The sequence below is a fragment of the Amphiprion ocellaris genome, chromosome 5 (genome assembly GCF_022539595.1).
Source record: "Amphiprion ocellaris isolate individual 3 ecotype Okinawa chromosome 5, ASM2253959v1, whole genome shotgun sequence".
NCBI classification, from domain to species: domain Eukaryota; kingdom Metazoa; phylum Chordata; class Actinopteri; family Pomacentridae; genus Amphiprion; species Amphiprion ocellaris.
Genome location: NC_072770.1, coordinates 26,543,786 through 26,565,501, shown reverse-complemented (window position 1 = coordinate 26,565,501; position 21,716 = coordinate 26,543,786). Strand labels below are relative to the sequence as shown.

At 38.0% G+C, this 21,716-nt stretch overlaps 2 protein-coding genes across 3 annotated transcripts in view; both read left to right on the top strand.

Annotated features, from left to right (window-relative positions):
* Positions 1-14,455, top strand: part of LOC111581921 (sodium-coupled neutral amino acid transporter 3-like) — a 47,645-nt gene extending 33,190 nt beyond the window's left edge. For both annotated transcript variants that reach the window (XM_023290326.3, XM_023290334.3), the window contains 9 exons: positions 2,155-2,237; positions 4,805-4,863; positions 5,415-5,555; positions 6,355-6,434; positions 6,869-6,969; positions 8,120-8,244; positions 8,360-8,504; positions 9,628-9,731; positions 11,392-14,455. In XM_023290326.3, the coding sequence (XP_023146094.2) occupies positions 2,155-2,237; positions 4,805-4,863; positions 5,415-5,555; positions 6,355-6,434; positions 6,869-6,969; positions 8,120-8,244; positions 8,360-8,504; positions 9,628-9,731; positions 11,392-11,496 (943 nt within the window). In that variant the 3' untranslated portion in view covers positions 11,497-14,455. The remainder of the gene's footprint in view (positions 1-2,154; positions 2,238-4,804; positions 4,864-5,414; positions 5,556-6,354; positions 6,435-6,868; positions 6,970-8,119; positions 8,245-8,359; positions 8,505-9,627; positions 9,732-11,391) is intronic.
* A 1,569-nt stretch (positions 14,456-16,024) lies between these two features.
* LOC111581870 (guanine nucleotide-binding protein G(i) subunit alpha-2-like) overlaps positions 16,025-21,716 on the top strand; it is a 58,810-nt gene continuing 53,118 nt past the window's right edge. The window contains exon 1 of the mRNA XM_055010573.1: positions 16,025-16,822. Within this exon, the coding sequence (XP_054866548.1) occupies positions 16,705-16,822 (118 nt within the window). The 5' untranslated portion in view covers positions 16,025-16,704. The remainder of the gene's footprint in view (positions 16,823-21,716) is intronic.

Genomic DNA, 21,716 nt, shown 5'->3' with positions numbered 1-21,716 from the left:
AGTCAATCATGACTTTTCTATTTGTTTGTGTGTTTGTTTCTCTGATTAGTTTAAACTGTTTGTTTTCGGCTATTTTTTTAATGAGTCATGTACAATAAGGTGATTTTGATTAAATGTCTCAGTTTTTAGCTTGGATCTGGTGGCTTTTCTGAACAAAAAAGAAAGTCCACCAATTAGGGATGTACTTCATGACTTTGTTCTCCAAAGTTGCTATATAAACTATGTTTATTTGTATTATTAATATCTTAATATCAATGACTGTATTAGGCCATTATGGGAAATATCAGCAGGGAGGACTGATTCATGACAATTTCAGATTTTTATCTATTTTTTGCATCAATGTGGTTTGCCCACTATTTCATTTGTAGTAGTAAAATTCTCGATTACTTGATCAGTCAGTTTTACAAGATTTACATTCTCCAGTTCAGTACAAGCAGCATTGCCTGTTCTCCTTAACCTGCTATTATGCTACTCAGTTCCCTGTTTGAATACACTGTATATTTGAGTAGCTGCTTTTGCTCTGCTGGCTTTCATGTATAGTAATCTGCTTAGAAAACTGCTTGAGATCTTGAAAGCCTGTTCTTAACCAGTTATCGTCCCCTCTTAATAACCCACACTGGAGGCAAAAAGTGCATTCTTTGATAATGTACAGCAACGGTTTGGCATTTTTTTAACTCGAGAAACTATCCCTGTGAAATGCAGTTTATAAAAATGCCCCAGGGCTAGCAGAGGCATTTCTCCTCATGTTTTCTTCAAAACACAGACTTTCAGATTTGTGCTGTAGATCATAATCTGTGCTGATGGTGACTGCAGTTGCTTTTTCTTTCAACCCTCTGAACTCCAAAACCCACCGAACAAGTTCACCAAAATGACAGCATTTATCAGAGCAGAGATGAGAACTCTGGGACGTTTAGGGAAATAAAACAAATTGAAGCTTCAAATTGTATTGTTTCATCAAAGTTAGCCTTTTCTACTTGCCTCATTTTTTAAAATGGCAAAAATAAAGCGTTTGCTCTGACTAGATTGTCTGTAAAGTAAAAAATGTTGTCCTCTGCATCACACCCATGAAGTTATTAGTGCCTGAACTGTGACCAACAGTCATAAAAACTTGAGGGACTTTTTGGCTGAACTGGACTGAACTGCAGGCTGTGTATATAAAGAACAGATAGAAGACAAGAATGGAAATAAAAAAAAAACAATATATAGTATACAGAAGCACAGTATTGGTAACACTTGTGGGTACGTGGAACAATTTTGTACATGTTGACTTGAAAATATATAATCAAACAAATTCGTATTTTGTTTAGTCTTTTTCATGATTTATGATATTATATATTTGTTATACTGCACAGAGGAAATTCCTGTGTACTCTCTAAATTAAGCCATGATTGTGCTGTTTCCATAGAAGTGCAAGACTTTATATTGGAGTGAAAAATGGGCCCACGGTGACTAAAAAAATGCAATGGGAGTGAAAAGCACCCAGGATTCCTTAGGATTCAGAGGATTTACAGAAAAACAACTTCTGTCAACTACAAGCAAATGATGACAACAGCAAATAACTACTAGCAAATACTTTGGACAGGTGTTGTTATTTTTTTCCCACATTTAGCGGCCTCTTTAAACACCATTTTAAAACTATTTTATCCAGCCACTGAGGTTAAATGGCAGAATAATTATGCAATATCTGGTTTTAATATTATGAATTTATTTAGCAGCAATAAAACTACAATTTATATGCCTTGTTATCTCTTTTGTGTAATATTAACTCCCCCCAAAACACTCTCATGAACAATACTGAGGACAGGACTTCTGTGTTTTAGCCACAGCCATCGCTTTTATTGCTATAGCGGCAAAGAAGCTTAAAATTTCCACTTGAAATATTTGATCTTGTGCCACTTGAGCTTGATTTGTGTTCCTTTCTGTTCAGGTACAAATGAAACTACCTGGCACAGTTGTGGTGATATAAAATCAGCCCTTTTCTACCACATAAGCCGTAATTCTTGAGTGCCTCGGTTTCCAGCTCACTTCTCCCCTTCATCTGCTTGATCGATATCTGACACACTGCAATTGCTTAACAGAAGTGAGATTGAAAGGAGTGTTTAAGCCGAGTAATTCCAAATCAATACCTTTAATTCTCTTTCTGTCTCTCTGCAGTGAATGGTACATGAATGGAAACTACCTTGTGATCATTGTATCGGTTGCAGTAATATTACCACTGGCTCTCATGAAACAGCTCGGTGAGTGTGGAACAACATGACCTTCCTCCAGCACCCATTTCATCTTTTTTCCAGTCTGAGGGGCCTCAGGAGCTACAATTATGGAGTATTATTTAATATCTGCCCAGATAAGCCACATGGTTATATGAGACCAGGGAAGATGTCTTACATTGCTAATAAATTCAACTTTTCATTTTTCAGAAGAAGAATATGTTATTTCTTCTCTCAAAAATGATTTGAGTGTGCTTTAATAAAAAATAAAAAAAAATTGTAATGTTAACAATTATACAGATGGCTGACAAATTAAAGGAAAATTCAACATTTCTGGGTAGATTCTCAGTCATCCAGGTCATAGTAGTGCTGAAGTCATCAGCAGAAGACAACTGGATTTCTCATTTTGGCTCTTGAAGTCGTTTCATGTTCCATTCAAGAAGCTTCTGCAGTTCTAATTTGAAATTCCAGATCAATCTAGTTCATATGGTAAATTAATAACCGAACACACATGAATCAAGGTGTGGATGGCTGTGAAACTGCCAGGTCACGTGTGAAACTCTCTGGGGAGAGATCTCAATACTGCATTACATGTCCCTTTTAAGTGACATGATAGCCCTCCTCTTCCTGAGCAGCCACCTTTTAACAGGAGGTGATTTATGACACCATTTATCAGGTACTTACAATGCAGTCGTGAGATGTCTGATTCCTGACCTGGCAGTTTTTTTAAGATTCACCCCTCGAGGCATGTGAATCTAAGGTCATAACTGGGCCATCAGCTGTGTAAGTTAAGGGAGACAATGTATACCTGCGACTGCGATGTGAAACCAAATCTTCAAGAACCAAAAAGAAAAGTCAAGTTGCCTTCTAACAAATAAAAAGCTAACATACTCATGAAATGTCTTAGAAATATATTTGGTCACCACGTTGCTGCCAGAACAGTTTCATTGCACCTTGGGATTGATTCTCCAAAATTCTGAACCCTACTGGAGGGATTAACACAATTCTTTCTAAAGATACTCCGTCATTTAGAGTTTTGATGATGGTGGTGGAAAGTGCTATCGAACACGTCAGTTCTAATTGGGTGTTCAGTTTGGTTGATACCTGGTGACTGCAAAGGCATCTCATTCATATAATTTCCATCAAACCATTCAATGACAGTTCGTGTCTTATGGATGGAGGCGTTGCCATCCTGGAAGAGACCATCAGGATAGAAATGCTTCATAATAAGATAAAGATCATCCATCACACAGCTTGGTAGTGATTTGCAGTGATTCTTCCCTCTGTGGGGACAAATGAACCCAAACCACGTCAGCAAAATGCCCCCAACAGCATACTAGAATGGTCAGATCCCCTCACTGGAGGTTTCTAGGGTTCAGGTTTTTCCTTTGATTTTGATCAACTGCCTGTATATTAATGTTAAGTCAAGATAAATACATTTAAAAAAAAAAAAATATATAAAAATATAAAAAAATTTTATATATATATATATATATATATATATATATATATATATATATATATATATATATATATATATATATATATATATATAGGAATGAATCCAGGAATGTTGTGTCTCAAACAGCATTCATTACTGATCACTCTGGAAATTCTTTGCTTTTCTTTGCTTGTTATCATCCAAGAACAAAAGGCTCTAGAGCTTATAAGATTTTGCATTGTGACTAGCTCAGTAGCTCAGGGACATTTCATCTGAGGGGATGTTTGTCACTATCAAGACTTGAACCTTGGTCTTTTGCTTTAGTAAGAATTTCTCAACCTGTATGCAAGCCTTGCTGGCCTGCTTGTCATTCTCTGAATGTAAATTGGTGCAATATCTTGTATTTTGATATATGTGGGGTTTTCTTTTCTGTTTTATCTTTTTTCCAGGAGTAGTGTTTGTTTTTGTTTGTTTTTTTTTTTGTCTGAAATATGCCTTTGCCTTATTCATGTTTTTCTTGGCAGAGAGAGGATTACTTTGTGCCAAGCGAGCTGTCTTGTTTTCCTTTTTTATGCCTTGATCATTTTCACTGTTTCTCCTCCTGAGATGTTTTTCAGTGCATGGATTATGCTTCTATTTTTATAATAATTTGTAGATATGTCTGATAATTATCAACACAGCTCAGATTAACAAGAGATCACTTGTTTTAAAATAGTAACTCTGTGTTGCTCTTGTGACACACACAAGGCTAATGGTGTGTCATGAACGTGCAAGAGCAAAAGATTTTTAAAAAATGGAAAGAAGGACAAAAGCAGTGAAAGCCAGTTTGGAAATGAGAAAATGAGGCGTGTTGGCTGACCTCATATAAGAAGTCTGTCTCCTGCCCAGACACCAAGAACAACAGAGCCAGTCGGTGCAGTCTCTAGTAATGAGCTCCCAGCACATTAAGTCACTTTAATCCACTGCAACATTTGAAGAAAATACAGCGGAAAGTCCATTTTGTTGACAGCCGAATGCCACCTTACCTCACCAGTGATAACTGGGAGATGGGGGATGTTGCATATACAGTGTCTTAAATCATTCTTGTATCATTCTGATTGAGTCTGACCGTGTAATCCAAGATGAAAGAAATGCTAATGAGGTGTTTGTGTTTTAGGATACCTGGGATACACCAGTGGCTTTTCACTGAGCTGCATGGTTTTCTTCCTCATTTCTGTAAGTCCTCTGATCCTGGCATACATATGTGCAAAGTACACATTACATTTTACTTCCTCTTGTTTCTTGTCTGTTGGCAGGCATCTTGTTCAGATGCACTGGGACCCTCCCACCTCCTCTTTAGTATTCCCTCCTCTCTCTACTCACTGCCATGGACTAATGTTTGTGTGCTGCAGTCCCAGGCTGTGTTGGTTCCCTGTTTTTCTCTGACCCAGTTTTGGCTGTGTGAGCTATAATCCACTCATTGCGCTTTCTCTCTCTCTCTCTCTCTCTCTCTCTCCCTCTCTCTCTCTCTCTCTCTCTCCCTCTCTCTCTCTCTCTCTCTCTCTCTCTCTCTCTCTCTCTCTCTCTCTCTCTCTCTCTCTCTCTCTCTCTCTCTCTCTCTCTCTCTCTCTCTCTCCCTCTCTCTCTCTCTCTCTCTCTCTCTCTCTCCCCCTCCCTCCCTCCCTGGCTCACTCAGTGACATATTTTCTGCCTGTCTGTATTTGGTATTAACTGTGCCCCACAGGCCTTAGTTTCAGCCTAACGCCTCTCTTCTCTGCACTCTACAGGTCATCTACAAGAAGTTCAACACTCCTTGTCCATTTGTGGACTTCGCACACAACAGCACTGCCAGTGTGATGAACGTCACAGACCCTGGTGGGGAGGACAATCCTGCCTGTATCCCCAAAATGGCCAACCTCAACTCACAAGTAGGTTTATGCATGTCACTCATTCTGAAGCTGCAAATGCACCTCCACTGCAATGGCCTCTGACAGCCACCCACTTATGTCATAGTCATCCTCAGCATGTTGCCACTGCACAATCCAAGCATGGAAATCTTGGTTTGAAGCACTCAGTTGCACAGAAGAGATCAGCACCTTTATCAAGCTCATAATGGTAAACAATGCTCTGAGATTGATGCCAGGCTCAGAGATGGACAATGATCGCTGAGCTGTCTGAGGAGCTGAAAAAATTGCTTTGGCATTCGGATTTCTACATTTCATTGAATTTGCCCTGTGTGAGCCGAAGAGTAGTAAATAAGTGAAATGGGAAAGGTCTGACATTTTCCTAAGTGCTCCTGTTTTTTACATGCGGTACATACCTTCACAGCAGGATGAGCTTAAAACCCTTAATAACAGCTAGATAAACTTGATTGTAGTGTTACATAACTTAATACCACTGGAACAGTTTTACTTCCCAGAAAATTAGCAAATACAGGCTTGTTTTTATTAAATCCTATCAGGTTTTTATTGGCATCCCTTAAAGATGTATGAGATTTTCCTCACCAAGGCTTGTAGGACCAATTCCTGCTGCTTAGCAGCTTACAAGTAAGGCATTCTTAAATAGGCTAAAGCTGGTCTGCAGCCAAGCCCAAGTTAATCACAGGGAAACAATTAGTTCTCTGTGATGTGTCTGAGGGAGCGATGGGCAGTAAAGCGCGAGGTTGGTGGTAAGACGTCTGGGATGGCGCTGCTGTATCTATGGTGACCTGTTGGGGTTCATTTTCAGACGGCCTACACCATCCCCATCCTGGCGTTCGCCTTTGTGTGCCACCCCGAGGTCCTCCCCATCTACACAGAGCTGCGCAAGTATGTTCCTCTGATGGAAAAGTCCTGCTAAGTTTCTGTTGGATAAGAAATCAGTTGCATAACAAAGAGGACAGCTACTGTGTCTGCTTTGTGCTTGGCTGATCATAACTTATTCACATGCACTGCTTTCACTTTTTTTGTTAAACTGTTGGCACTGCTTGTATGGTGTAGCATGTTGTTACTGTAAATGTATCATCCTGCTTTGAACCAGTATTGCTTGTTTTTCTAAAAATGAATCCTAATGTGCTATTGACTCTTTATTTCTACTGTCAAAGTTGGCCCAGAGCTGAACATGGTATTTAATACTAACTGGGCTAAATGCTTTCGATATGGACACAGTGCAGTATTTTTACATTGGGTGCCCTGATGTTGTGTGTTTGTTTGTGTATATATGTGTATGCGTGACATCACATAGCAATATTTTCTGATTTCAGTGCCACCAAGAAAAAGATGCAGCATGTGGCCAACATCTCCATTGCAGTTATGTACGGCATGTACTTCCTGGCTGCTCTTTTTGGATACCTAACTTTCTATGGTGAGGCCTAGTCCTCCTTGCTCTGTAGAATTATCTATCTATCTATCTATCTATCTATCTATCTATCTATCTATCTATCTATCTATCTATCTATCTATCTATCTATCTATCTATCTATCTATCTATCTATCTATCTATCTATCTATCTATCTATCTATCTATCTATCTATCTATCATCTATCTATCTATCATCTATCTATCTATCTATCTATCTATCTATCTATCTATCTATCTATCTATCTATCTATCTATCTATCTATCTATCTATCTATCTATCTATCTATCTATCTATCTATCTATCTATCTATCTATCTATCTATCTATCTATCTATCTATCATCTATCTGTCTGTCTGTCTGTCTGTCTGTCTGTCTGTCTATCCGTCTATCTATCTATCTATCTATCTATCTATCTATCTATCTATCTATCTATCATCTATCTATCTATCTATCTATCTATCTATCTATCTATCTATCTATCTATCTATCTATCTATCTATCTATCTATCTATCTATCATCTATCTGTCTGTCTGTCTGTCTGTCTGTCTGTCTGTCTGTCTGTCTATCCATCTATCTATCTATCTATCTATCTATCTATCTATCTATCTATCTATCTATCTATCTATCTATCTATCTATCTATCTATCTATCTATCCATCTATCTATCTATCTATCTATCTATCTATCTATCTATCTATCTATCTATCTATCTATCTATCTATCTATCTATCTATCTATCTATCTATCTATCTATCTATCTATCTATCTATCTATCTATCTATCTATCTATCTATCTATCTATCTATCATTTGCCTCATTTTGCTTAATTTCTTTTTTCATGCTTTCAATTTAATTGTTGTTAGTTTGATATTCTACTAAAAGTCTGTGCAGCTGAAAAGCATCATGCTTCGTCTATGCCTTCTAGTGGTCATAATGTAAATCTAAATAGTTGCACATTATAAATCAAATATAGAATTCTTACCTACAGTATGATGTACTCCTGTTAGCATTAATATTATTTATATACTCATGAATAATGTTGCATACATAATCATGTCAACTTCTGGAGTTGGTTCTTAAGGAGTGTTCTTCCTTCCTATTGGTTCATCACTCTCAGACCTGCCTTGTTTTCCTGTTTTTATCTCCTCCAGGCGAGGTGGAAGCTGAGCTGCTCCACACCTACAGCCGCATTGATCCGTATGACACTTTGATTTTGTGTGTGCGTGTGGCCGTGCTCACTGCCGTCACACTCACTGTACCGATTGTACTCTTTCCTGTAAGCACGGTTTTTGAACTCACAATTTACATAGTTGGTCTTTCAAAGAATGCCTCTGTGATGCTTTAAATACAATGGAAATAGCTTTTGTTGTTGTTGTTGTTATTCTGACCAGGTACGGCGAGCGATCCAGCAGATGATGTTTCCCAACAAGACCTTCTACTGGCCTCGCCACATCGCCATCGCCTTCGTTCTGCTCACTTTCATCAACCTGCTGGTCATCTTTGCCCCCAACATCCTGGGCATCTTTGGGGTCATTGGTAGGTTGGACCAACCCTGGTTAACACTTTAAAGCAGCAGCATTTACAAGTTCATCTACTGTAAAAGGCAAACTATAAAAAACTGAGTAACACTGATTGGTGTCTGTAATGTAATCTATTTTATTATGATATAAACCATGTAAGAATATGACAGGAATTTCTATCCTTAACATTTGAATCTTCTGCTCTGCTTAGCTTTACGGCACTTTATAGTGTATTACGTTCATCGTCTATAACTTTTGTCTACTCTTAGCAGTATTTTGGGTGTTTTTCTCAGTGAGAAAGATCCAAAAACTGATAGTACTGCAGTACATTATGTGACAGACACAGTTAGCAAAATGAAGAACCTGATACTTAATTCCCCTCTGGACTTGGTAGAGCCCGAAAGAGACCAAAAACAAATCTTAAAAGAGAGTAAAGAAAAAAAGAGAGGGCTTATATTTGCATGTGGCCAGAAATACAATTCCAGATGAATTATATTGTTGATCTGTAACTGCTGGATGTGTAAACAAGCAAAATGTTGCTGAAAAGTATACATACATATGCATGCATTTGTATTTACAAAATAAACAAAAGTAAACCGAATTTGAGCGGGTCAGTAAACAGTGGGAAGAAAATTAAAGGAAGCTGTTGGGAAAAACGAGTTTGAGTCGTGAAGTTTCAGAAGATTGACAATTATCTAGAGCCACAAGAACAAACTAATTTTAAAAAAAGTGTGTATGGCAGACTAGAGCCTACCCACCTACTTTTAGATGTAACTCTTTTTGCACAATATGTAACATTATCACAGATAATACCTCAGATTTTGAGAACAGTAATATTTGTAAGAAAATCTTTTGTACTGTCTCTGCTAATGCAGAGTGATAATTAGCAAACAGTACTTAGAATCCATCCGTTTTATCCACACTTCAAACATTAAAGTTCAAAAGCTTTGTATCATCAATATTCATTTTTGGCAGTGGAGCAAATAAATATGAACAAATTTGTCTTGCCATTTTTTGCTACTCTCCATATCGTCACCACAGTGCCGCGTGAGTAGCTGCAGGACTTAATGAGAACTGAAGGCAGTGAGAATTCATGGAGAGTCAGTTTCATGAATAATTTTGTGTTTTGTGCTTTCCAGGTGCCACGTCTGCCCCTTGTCTCATCTTTATCTTCCCCGCTGTCTTTTACATTCGTATTGTACCCAAAGAAGAAGAGCCGCTGCGCTCGACCCCCAAAATCCTGGTGAGCATCATTAGAATGCCATAAAATTATTGCATATTTCTGTTAAGATGCAGAATAGAGTAAAGTAGGTCCATTTGAAAAGAAACTGAGAATGTAATGGTGAACAACACTGGACCTCTATTTGAGATATTATTGTGTTCCATCATTTTTAATGTGATTTCTCAGAACAGGCTGCAGAGAATTTAGTCAAATTTGGAGCAAACATTCACTTGTACTCAACCGTGAACTGATTAAATTTGGGTCAGAGGTCACTGTGACCTCACAAAACATGCTTTTGGCCATGACTCAAGAATCCATTCATCAGAAATTATTAATACATAATTTCACACAAATGTCTGATAAAGTGATGACATTTTATATCCTAAAGGTGAAAGATTAACTTCGCTGTCCCCCTTCTCATCTCCAAGTCTCTAATCCTCGATTTCTCTCCTCCGCTCCTCTCCTCATGCCTTAGTCACGCCCACCAGAGATGTGAGGAGGAGGTGAGGAGGAGACACGAGGAGAGAGGAGTCGAGGCAACACAGTGAACAGAATGAGACATCCTCGCCTTTAAGCTGTGGTTTTAAAGTGAAGTCAATGAAATGTGACGTGTGGCACAACGGCATCATCTGCATCAACACACACATGGGTCATAAAGTATAAAAGAGGTGGGACACACAAAAGGAATATACAAATCAAGAATGCTAAGTATTATGATTGTGCAATGTACAGTATACTCAATGCACGCATTCATTGTCTGTATATTGCAGCTGTGTGTCACACCTCTTTTATACATCACCGGTGACAAAAAGCAAATGATTCAGTGAGGATACACCTGTGCAGCCTCACTCATAGCTTCTCCTCAAAATGCATTTTAAACCTTGATTTGACGAAGATCAGTTTTTGGGTCACAGGATACAGGACACAGGAGATGAGGGAGCTGAACGTGAAGAAATGAGATGAGCCTTTTGATGTCTTAATGTTCTGCAAAAATACTGAATAAAACCAGTCATCCATTCAGAATTCCAATTAGTAAAATTGGGATATCATGCTTGGAAGTTTCGGATATATTCTGTATATATATTTTTTAAATGAATCTTGACCAGTTTTCATCTTTAAATGGTCTCTGTACATATCTCGGTTACAGTTCTGTAGAAAAAAGGAAAAATAATCTAAAGACTTCACACCAGGCTGAAAGGTGGTGTTTTGCTGCCCTCTCTGGTTGAAAGTTTCTGTTTCACCTCTGTGTGTGCAGAAATGTGCAGTTGCTTCTGTAATTTCACCCAATAGTGATGTCAGGGTTTACTGGCATGCTGGATTACACCTCTACATCAGTGCAACAGAGGAAAGAATTTAAACTATAAAGAAAACCATTGGGTTCATTTTTATATAATCCTTGTCAAATACATTGAAGTGTTTATGGAAAGAAGCAGATATTGCTCAGTTTATCTCAAATATTGATAGTTTTAGCCTCAAAAGTCCTGTTTAGCCCATGAGTAAAGCAAATCTGCCAATTTTTTCTGTCTACAATCACTCACATACTGTATTTGACTACTTCATGAGGAAGTATTTAACTTAAATGTCATTATATTTGTTATAATTCCTTCTCTGAACGTGATGCATCCGAGTAATGTTCATGCAGTCATCTCTTGTATTCTCTGTCCCTCTGTTCCTCTCTCAGGCTGCCTGTTTCGCTGGGATTGGCTTCCTGTTCATGATAATGAGCCTCAGCTTTATCATCATTGACTGGACATCAGGCACCAGTAAAGCCAGCAGTGGTCACTAGACATCATCTTCCATTTTTTTTCAGGTTTTATATTGTTGATTTAGATCTGTGTTGTAATTTTACTGTTTTTGCTTTGAATCACGTTTGATGTTGAAGATGCCCTATCTTTTTCCAGTGGAGAATATTGGCCCCGGAGTGTTGAGTTGAGGAAGTCTCTCTTTTTTTCCTCGTCTGCAAACACTCTCACTCTGATGAGGTTATGTTGTACTGTACATCCTGCCAAACAGCGACTGCAGATCGAGGCCAGTAAACTTTCTTGGGAAGCTGATAGTGAATTTGATGAGAGGCCGGGTGCATAAAGATTGATGGGTACGCTTGGAGGCTGTGCCTTGTGAGAAGGATGTCCAAAAAATAACAGAGAGGCAACAATGTAGAGAGCTGCTGTCTTTATATACCTGTTGGTTTTGAGCATCTGCCTCCTTTTGCTTTCCATGTTGATCTAAACAGCTACTTAGATTGTATCCCACAATCTGAGCCGCCTCCCTTTTAACTGTTGAATGAAATTTATTGATAGATGATTCTTTTATGATTTTTATGCCTATCATTGTTATTATTATTATTTCTTATCTAAGTTATTGGAATAACTACATATTTTCCATTATGTGCAACAACAGAGGAACATAACAGTAATAGCTGCTGCACAGATGGAAGGACACGATTAAAGGAACGGTTCAGCATTTTTGGACTTTGCTTTCTAGATGAAAAACTGAGAGCACATTCATGTCTGCACAGTATAAATGTAGCTACAGCTAGTTAGTTTAGCGTGGCATTAAAACAAAATTGAACTGTTCCTTTATGGTGTGCTTCCTTTAGCTGCTCCTCCACTAACTTGTGCTGCTGCTGTTTATTTCATATTTCAGAGGTGTTAACACTCTCACAATTGACAGATCAGGGTGTGAAACCACAAAATATGTGGCACAGTGAGCACATTAAACATAACATTCCTACACGATATGATCTAGATGTATATTTTTTATTATTAATCTCTACTTGATGACAACCTCCGATGATGCGCTGATGGAATGATCGTCAGTTAATGCTAACTGAGGCAATAAAATATCAGAGAGGCAGGTTTAAACGGGAACATTTTAAATGGTTCTTGGGTGTCCAGATTACACTCTATGTAAAAGTATGCCTATATTGTGCAAAGAGTCTTGCTTTTTTTTCAGTATTACTGTGTAAATGACAGTTATAAATGGTACTGAAGACCTCATTCGTTGGATTGTACAGATCTGAAAGAGAAGTGAAATGAAGAACAGTGTTTCCTCTCATTGAGCAGAGATGAATATTTACCTGAAAGATTTGATGCGTTGTTTCTGAGCATTTACTGGAAGTAATCAGAGATAACCAAAACATATGTATAAAACAACAACAACAGGGTCACTTCACAAAGTGGTTAGTCACAGTTTGGCGTCTGTAAATATTTCTGTCTCCAGCACAAGATTGATTCCTAACAGAAATGACAGACGTGGGATGTCTATCTTTTAACAATCTTGAAAAAGTCGGCAGTTAGCAATAGCACTTTCCTTTAATAAGCACAACTTCTTGTAGCCATTAATAAGGTGAAAAGCAAACAGGACATATTTGATATATGTGATTTAAGGGCACGTCCCTTTGTATGACTAAATCTTTACTCAATCTAATGTAGTTGATGAATTAGTAGCGTATCGATGGTTGTCAAACACTGCTTGAAATTGTAACATTAAAGCTCCTGTAAGCCCCCTGTGATCATTATTTCCCTCCTCTGGTCTGTTCTTTTGAAACACGACGACTAACTAATTGGATGTACTGTCGGAGGTTTTTTAAGTGTCTGTGTTGTTTAAAAAAGAAAACATGGCTCCCACTGTATTTGAACTATTATACCTATATGCATTTTGTTGTGTCGTTTAACCTGAACCCTGATCAGAATTCAAGTGTCGGTCTTTTCCCATTATAGATAGATTGACTGTTGTTTTGCACTTCATGTTCAGTGTTTATCCGGATGTATCAGTTCAATCTGATTCAGTGATAAAATGCAAGATGATTGTTTTTTTCTTACATTTGTCTTTTCTAGTCAGTGGTATATCATGAGTGGTGTTGGTGGATCATGTCTGACTTCCACTGCTGCTTCTTGGCAGACAGTAACCTACTAACTTGGAGTTGTCAGTGAGCTGGTGTATTTGCCTGCATTTCATTATTTTTAATGATAAATCCTTTTACACCAGACTACTTTAAGTGCTGTATGGGTAACTGATTATGTGGTGGTGTCTATTTGTTACACATCAAACCTCTTTTAATCCATTTTCATTCGATTATATCTAGATATTTGGTTGTCTTTATGTATCTGTAAGCAGGGGAATCATCTGAATCAGCCACTGGGGCATAACTTAGTGTTTGATGTTGTTTAACCAATGCAGTGGTTATATTTATCCCAGGCTTCTTCTTCTTCTTCTTAGTTTGACCCTATTTTTTTGTCTGCATCGAGCCATTAAGTTATATAAAAAGAGTCTCATAAACAGTTTGTAAATGTTGCACACATGCAAAACCTCACAACATGCAAAAAAAGAAAAACAAACACAGCAACAACATGAGGGGGATACACTATGTTAGTGGCTGACATAAGATGATCTCTGAGAACCTCTATATAGTGTCGTTAGTCTCCCTCTTTGTGTGATTTATGGAAATGTGTATGATTGAATAGTAACATATTAAATATTGACATCAGCCAGCATTTATAAATAATGTATATAAATGTATACCCTTTATATTCTATATTCATATCTAGTTTGTATAATGTAAATAGCAATTAAAGTTTTAGTCCAATTAAAAATATAATAAATGTAATCATTTTCAAAGTGCTTTTAAACCTTTTTGTCCTTCAATTCATGTCTATTTTCTTGTATCTCTATATATTTTAATATGTTGCTGGCAGTTATTGTACTGTAAACAATGTTGCAATAAAGATAATGGGGTAACATGACTTTGATCCTTCATCATCTTTCAGATTTGACGATGAAGAGTCTACTTTTGTTTTTGGCTCCTATTGTCCACCACCTCATCAAATGCATTTCAAATGTTATTCTGCAAATTTACAGCATCAGTCGTTCTTAACCTTTTTCATCTGATTCACCCCCACAGGACTATCAGATGGATTTCATTTAAATGCTTACATTCTGTGAATTTGAATCAATAATGCATACATTATTTGCTTGTATTCAATTGCATACACAATGTGGATGACTAAGCAGAATATCAATAGTTTTGAATGAACCAGTATGGCTGTGTAAGCAGTATGTAAGTGAAATTTTTGGGCAAAAATGTTCCGTGTGATCACATATGTAGTACGTTTCATGTATTCTCGAGATAGTCCACAAGGTGACACTGTCGGGTTGTGACACAAATTCACTCTGGTACTATCGGTGGTCCTGCAATGTAACACAAAGGCAAGGCTTTACAGAGTCTGCTTGAAATATTATCACATTTGAGTATATTTTGAATCTCAGTTTTGACTTCACTCTGTCTGTGTTTATTCCAATACCTTACATTTTAAATATTTCCCTTAGTTAAGCTAACTTATGTCACAAATATTTACAACAGAGTGACCACTAACACCATGTTTAAAAAAATAATAAAAAAGTTTCACATACATGTATTTTTTTATTATTATTATTTTTTTTACTGCCTTCAGGTCCTCAGTGGAAACTGTTGTAGCTGAAATTTCTGCATCAACTTATAATGCACATACCCACTGCTTTGGGTCCACTGTATTAACCTATAACATCTTATAATTTCCTCCTTCACTAGCATTTGACACTTTATGATGCATTTTTCTTTAGTATTTTTTAAATCATAGTATATTTTGCAATTTATTGTGCATTTTCTACTTTAGTATATTTTCTTATTTCTTATTTATTTGTATTGTGGTGGGGTTCACTTTACTCTTTCTGCTTGCCACTGTACTGAATTTTTCCTTTGGGGATCAATAAAGTATTTCTATTCTATTCTATTCTATTCTATTCTATTCTATTCTATTCTATTCTATATTCTAATACTTTATTAATCCTCAAAGGGGAATTGCTTATGCTAGTTACTCCCATTCAAAGTCAGAAATGTAAATTGGCAAAAATATGTAGATAAATATAGGTAGAAAAAAATGCCCTAAAAATATAAACATAAATAGAAAAATATCTCCTAAAAATATAAACATAAGGAGAGACAGTACAAGCACAAATGTAGAATGTGCTTTCCTAAAAACATAAAGTATAAGTATACAGCTACTATGTTATTGCACAAAGATACATAGTTATTGCACCAAGTTATTGCTATTCTATTCTATTCTAAAAATTAAAAACATGTAAATGCTCTCTTTTCATTGGTCAAGTATCATATAAACTCCGATTTAGCCACTGCTATTTATTAAACGTGAACCCTGATGTTACCTGCAGGTCGTGAAAGCAGCAGCCCTCTTTGACTACATTACCCATGATGCCCCGGAAGTGGGCGGTTATGTTCTTCTTCTCCCCCTCCGGTGGACGCTGGCTCTGCTGCTGTTGGCCTGGGAGGTGACGGCGCTGTCTCGCTGTTTGGCAGACGGGAACTTCACGGCGGCTACGGGTGTGGCTTCAAACGTGATAAATCTCAACGCGGGGCAAAGAATGCGTAACAGCAAAACGGATTAAAACACAAAAAATACACACAACCAGCAGCGAAGGCAAACATCCTGTGAAGAAGAAGTAGTGGTGAGTGTGTGTCCGGTACTCCGGCAACAGCGGCGGCGGCAGGAATCTGTGAGCTCCGTTTTCAACAGCTGGAATACTTTTTTTTTTTTTTTTTTGCCCAACTTCGTGACTCGTTTTCGTGTCTGTAACCAAATGTTCCGCTGTAAGGACTAAAGCTAAAAGTCAACTTCCCTCGAAAAAAAGTTTCCTTTCGGTCGCTGGAAAACTTCACTCCCGCAGAAAACAAACAAATGCAGACCAACTGACTGAAGCAACCGAGCGAGCGTTTGGGAATTTCGTACGTTAGCTAGAAACCCAAGTTCACATCGTTGAAGGAAATAGTTTGTGTTTATGATTTTCGATCCTGATCTCCGTCACAAGAAAAAGGGGAAGTCGCCTTACTCAACTTCAACTGCAAAGACGAGGGTTTCGGAGCCGTGAATTGTAATTATTTTTTCCCAGGTGATATTTTGCCACTAAAGCAGCAGACCTGAAGCGCGCACTGGGAACCATGGGTTGTACGGTTAGTCAGGAAGACAAAGCCGCGGCCGAGAGGTCTAAAATGATTGATAAAAACCTGCGAGAAGATGGAGAGAAGGCGGCCAGAGAAGTGAAACTGCTGCTGCTGGGTGAGTTTTTCTGTCACAACACTGACACTGGCTTGCAAAAGTGCCACATGTATGGCTGCAGACCAATTATGCAACCTGCATGAAAGGCGTTGACACAAGGGTAGGAAGTCGAAGATTTAAGCCATGGCTATCTAATGTGCTCTTCAACCCCATCCAGCACACACACGCACACACACACACACACACAGAAGCTCTTTGAATCCCTGAAGAGACAAACGTGGCAGCAGTAATGCTACTAAGTGTTAAGGCAGTCCTGAAAACTTCATCCAAAGTGTGAAATGCTAGCATACCCCTGTGTGCTTTGCCTTCAGTGTCACAGATGCTTTGGCATAAACATACAGCCCTGTGCTTCTGTCAGTGCTTGGGAAAGTTTGGACTAGAAACAGCCCTCTGTGGAAATTATAGAAGCCAGTTTCACAACCCCACAGAGTGTGAGCATTATGGTTTGGTCAGTTGTGGTGGGATGGTCAGAAGAGGCAGCTTTAAGTTCGTGCAAGTTTCCTCTCAGCAGGAACTGGACTCAGAGGTCAGACATGGCAGAGTCTGGTTGATAATGAGAGGGGCTGGCGTTTTGATAGAGAGTGAACAGCCCTGACAGTTCCCAGCACTGCCTGGAGCACACACATACATGCACACAACACAAATGATTTAGGGAACCATTTTTTCCCAGACTTTTAAATGACTTCCCTGGTTCTTGAAGCTGTCAGTGTTAGGAGTTGGTAATGCTACATGCCACTACTGGACATGTTGCTGCTGTCTACAGATTCTTTTACTGTCAAAGCCATACAAACCTCTTGCCTTTTGTAGGATTTTCTTGCAAAGCGTATTTTCTTTTTCACCCTCCAAGGACATTTTAACTAGCTCCAAAGTGATGGAAATGTAACCTGTGGGGAAAAACCTTATTTTAGGGGCAAAGTCACCAACCTTTTGAAGCAAAATTTGACCGGTGGTGCTAGACATACAGTTTTTATATCCTGATGACCACTGAAATTGCAGTTTTGACTCTCTCCCCATTCATTTAGATAAGAATCTGATCTTGTTGACCGAAAATAACTGCAAGAGGATGTTACCAAAATGGCTGTCGAGTTGCAAGACTTGCCTGTAAGGACTTTAGCCAGAGACAAAGAAAAATCAGCAGCAACAATGATTAAAAAAGTAAATAAATGAGAATAACAAATGACAGTTTTCAATTAGTTTAGTTAATTGGGCTTTTCATTTGCTAATATGGTCAGAAATAACGGGAAGGAATATATGTTCGTCAAATAAGGTAATAGACTCAGAACAGACTCACTCCATTTCCTGTATGTGTTCACAAATCATGCTTGCTGTGGTGTGTAATCAAACCCCAAAGACCGATCCTTACCTCAGAAAAACCCTGTTTCAGGTTTACTTTACACTTGCTAATTCAACAAATATACAGCTTTGTGTGCATTCTTCAAATCTGTACTTAACAGCCAGTTCAGAGATGCACAAACTGAGGATTTAACAGTTTTCATTGGCTGTGTAATCTGTAATACGGGACCCAGCACAACATTTTGTTAAACTAATAGTGAGTTTTTTTGAGAGATTTTATTGAAGACACATTGCTGAACTTTTGCTCGTATTAAAGCCTTATATGGATCTAGAAAAGAAGAATCTCAGGCAACTTCAAATACTTTTTAAGGTCTTTTTCTCTGCATAAAATAACTACAATAAAAAATAATACTGTGAATTAATTAACACCCAAGCGGTACATTTTCAGGAATGTAATCTGATAGAATGTCTAGTATGGCACAATTAACTGAAAACAAATACGACTGCTTGTCGGTATAAGTGGAACATTTTTGTCTTATTTAATTTTGCACCGTTTATTCTTGTTTCTTTTCTATAGCTTGTTTTAATCTGAAATAATGTGGTATTTTAAAGATGTTTAGTAGTCTGTCTGATTAATGTATTTTGCAGCAGTTCATGTTGATCATAGAATCACAAAATTAATGTATCATCATCTGTCTGGACAGAACACAGAGAAGATTCTGCTTGAGGAACACGTGCTGTGTTTTTCTCTCTTGGCTCCTTGAAGAGAGACGACTGGTTGTTAAGTTGTGCCCCTGGTTAGAAGGCTAATTACATACTATGCTCTATACAGCAGGTTTCATATCAGTAATTACCATCCGGTGCAGTGTGAGGGTTGAGGGGAATTACAGGAGAGGTCTGAATCTGAAGCAAAGGTTCGGGAATTTGTGCTTGAAGACTGCATCATGCAAATAAGACTTTTCCCTTCACTTGTGCAATTTGAAAAACATGCCACAGCATGTTAAAGCTGACCTGGATATGAACGTTTTTTTCTCTAAAAAGTGAATTTTACACTCCAGTTATCTGAAGGGTAAATACAATGCAAATTTCACAACCTCATATATGTCTGTTTTATTTTCTTTTCTTTTGCCAGTAAACTAATGGTAATGACAGTTTCAGTTTAATGAATTATTCTTTCTTCAAACATGCAATCAATTGGCTTAAGAATGCATTGTTGCAGCTTGCAGTCGTAGCTGAAATAATGGTGTATAGTGAATAGAAAGATGTGTGATCAAGATGCGACATCCTTCCAGAGGTGTCACATTACACTTCTAGGTATACGTTTTAGCTATGTGCTGCCATAGTATCTGTTGGAACATCTGAGAATAATCTCACTGCATACTTCATGGCATGCAAGAAAGCTTTGCGTCCTGTATGTTAAATAAACCATGAGTTAAACTGTAGTCCCATGTCCCTCTTAAAGCAAACACTAGAGACTCTGAAGTAAGCTGTAGGGGTTATGTTGAAGTAAGAGTCTCGTTTCTAGTTGTGCACAGAGTCGGAAATGAGGAATCTCTCTTTGAATCAACTCTGAATCACTGCCTTCATTGAATGAGCTAAGGAAGTCTCACCACCAAAAGCCTATTAAAAATGTTGGCTCTTTTACATTTTACCTAGTGTAAACAGACAAATGCAATTAGACATTTCCATGGTTTCTCTAATTGTGCCTTACCAAAGGGAAGGCTGTATTATATTGTTTTGTCTTGTTAGTTGTCCCCAGAGAAAGCCATTAGTTAATGTAGCAGGGAGGAGTTCATGTCGTTGAGGCGTAAGCCTTCAGCAACAGGAAGCATTCATTCACAAGCTTCCCTACTGATTCTGGTCTTTGATTGACATTTCATCTCCGTTCTGTACTCAGCAAATATGTTGCTGCTCACTTGAGTTAATTTTCTGTCTTCTTTGGTGCACTAACCTTTTTTTTTTTTTTTAAGCTCAGCACAAATGAAAAATTCCCCTTGGCAGCATGTTCTGTTGAAACTGTGAGAACAGCAACATTGTAGGAAATACCTCTGCATGATTCACTGTGAGCACTGTAAATATACAACAACACACTTCAGTTCTAATAGACTTAATTCTACATAAACACATTTACTCAGAGGCCTGACAAGCAGTGCTGTTATGTAAATACATTGGCACACTGAATCCATGCGTGCAGCCTGTGGGCACAGTAGAAAGGCATCTACCTCTAACACAAATACATAGACATTGTACTAAAAATATCTTCAATGTGTGTACACATGTGTAGTGGTATATACACCCCCCACCCCCAAAACCCCCATCTGTCAGCTTGACAAGGCAGAGGTGATAAATTAAGGAAAATACCATTTTATCCGGCTGTGGCTGAGAAATGCTGATGGTGTTCTCAGAAGAGAAATGGTTTGGTCTGTTTTGAATCTTTAAAACAACTGATACAGCAGCACTGTTGTTTTTTGCCACTGAGGATAGTAGGCTTGTCATTGTATGGCATGATATTTAAGGCATGCATGGTACTACACATTACAAACTCAGTTTATGAGGTGGTTGTTCCTACAGTGTTGTATTGGTCTGGATTCTGTTTACCAGCTCCTCGTGGTTATAACACGGCTGCCACATGTAACAATGTAAGGCTGACATACAGTTTAGCCTGCGGCTAGTTTTATTCACAGTCACCAAATGCAAAACCTAAATCAAAGTCAGCAGCCACATTACATTACTTATCCGACAAGATGGGAAATATGCTGTTCATGTTTTCACACAATATATTTATGTGTGTGTGGAGAGGGAATGTATAGAGAAGCTTTCACAGTTATTTTAGTTTTTTGCTAAACATCGGACAGTACTACAAATTATATTGAATGTTTTAGCCACAGGAAAAAAAAGATAAAAACACACATGATAAGAAACCAGTCATTTTATGTTTCTCTTTCACATCTGGCCTCTGCCGTGTGCATGAAGATGGTCTCTCATTAATCTGAATACTTTGCCTAAGCCATGTAGCTGTAATTGGATGATATGGCCTTCAGCAATACAGTCTGGGAAGATAACTTTGAATGGCGGATATTATGAATTCTTCTTAGGTGACAAACATGAAGTAAGTGCCATATAGATACTAGCAGATGGTAACACTGATTCAAGTTGACTTTTGCTACTGTTAACTGTTTCTACACCTCTACCAATATACTTGCTTAATGTTTTTTTATTCACAACATGTCCCTCGTGATGTGTGGGCAAATATCACTTCTCAGTAGTGGATAACTTTTCAATAGTAAATAACACTTTGGTCAGCACTACTTCACTGACTGTTGCTGTTAATGCTCTACCAGTGGCATGTCGTACAATAAACACTGCAATTTCTGTGTCATGCCTGTTCCAAGTTTGTCAGTTATCCTGTCCTCATGAAATACAATTCTATTGTATTTTTGTTCAGACTTTGTCCATTTGGACAGGCTATGCTAACTATGCTATTTACACCAGGCTAACATTTAGCCACAGCTGTCCCCACGTATCTTAAGAAAGTATTGCCTCTTTAGTGACAGCAACCTGTAAAGAGTTTGCTGATGTAGTTGTGGTACAGCGAAGAGGT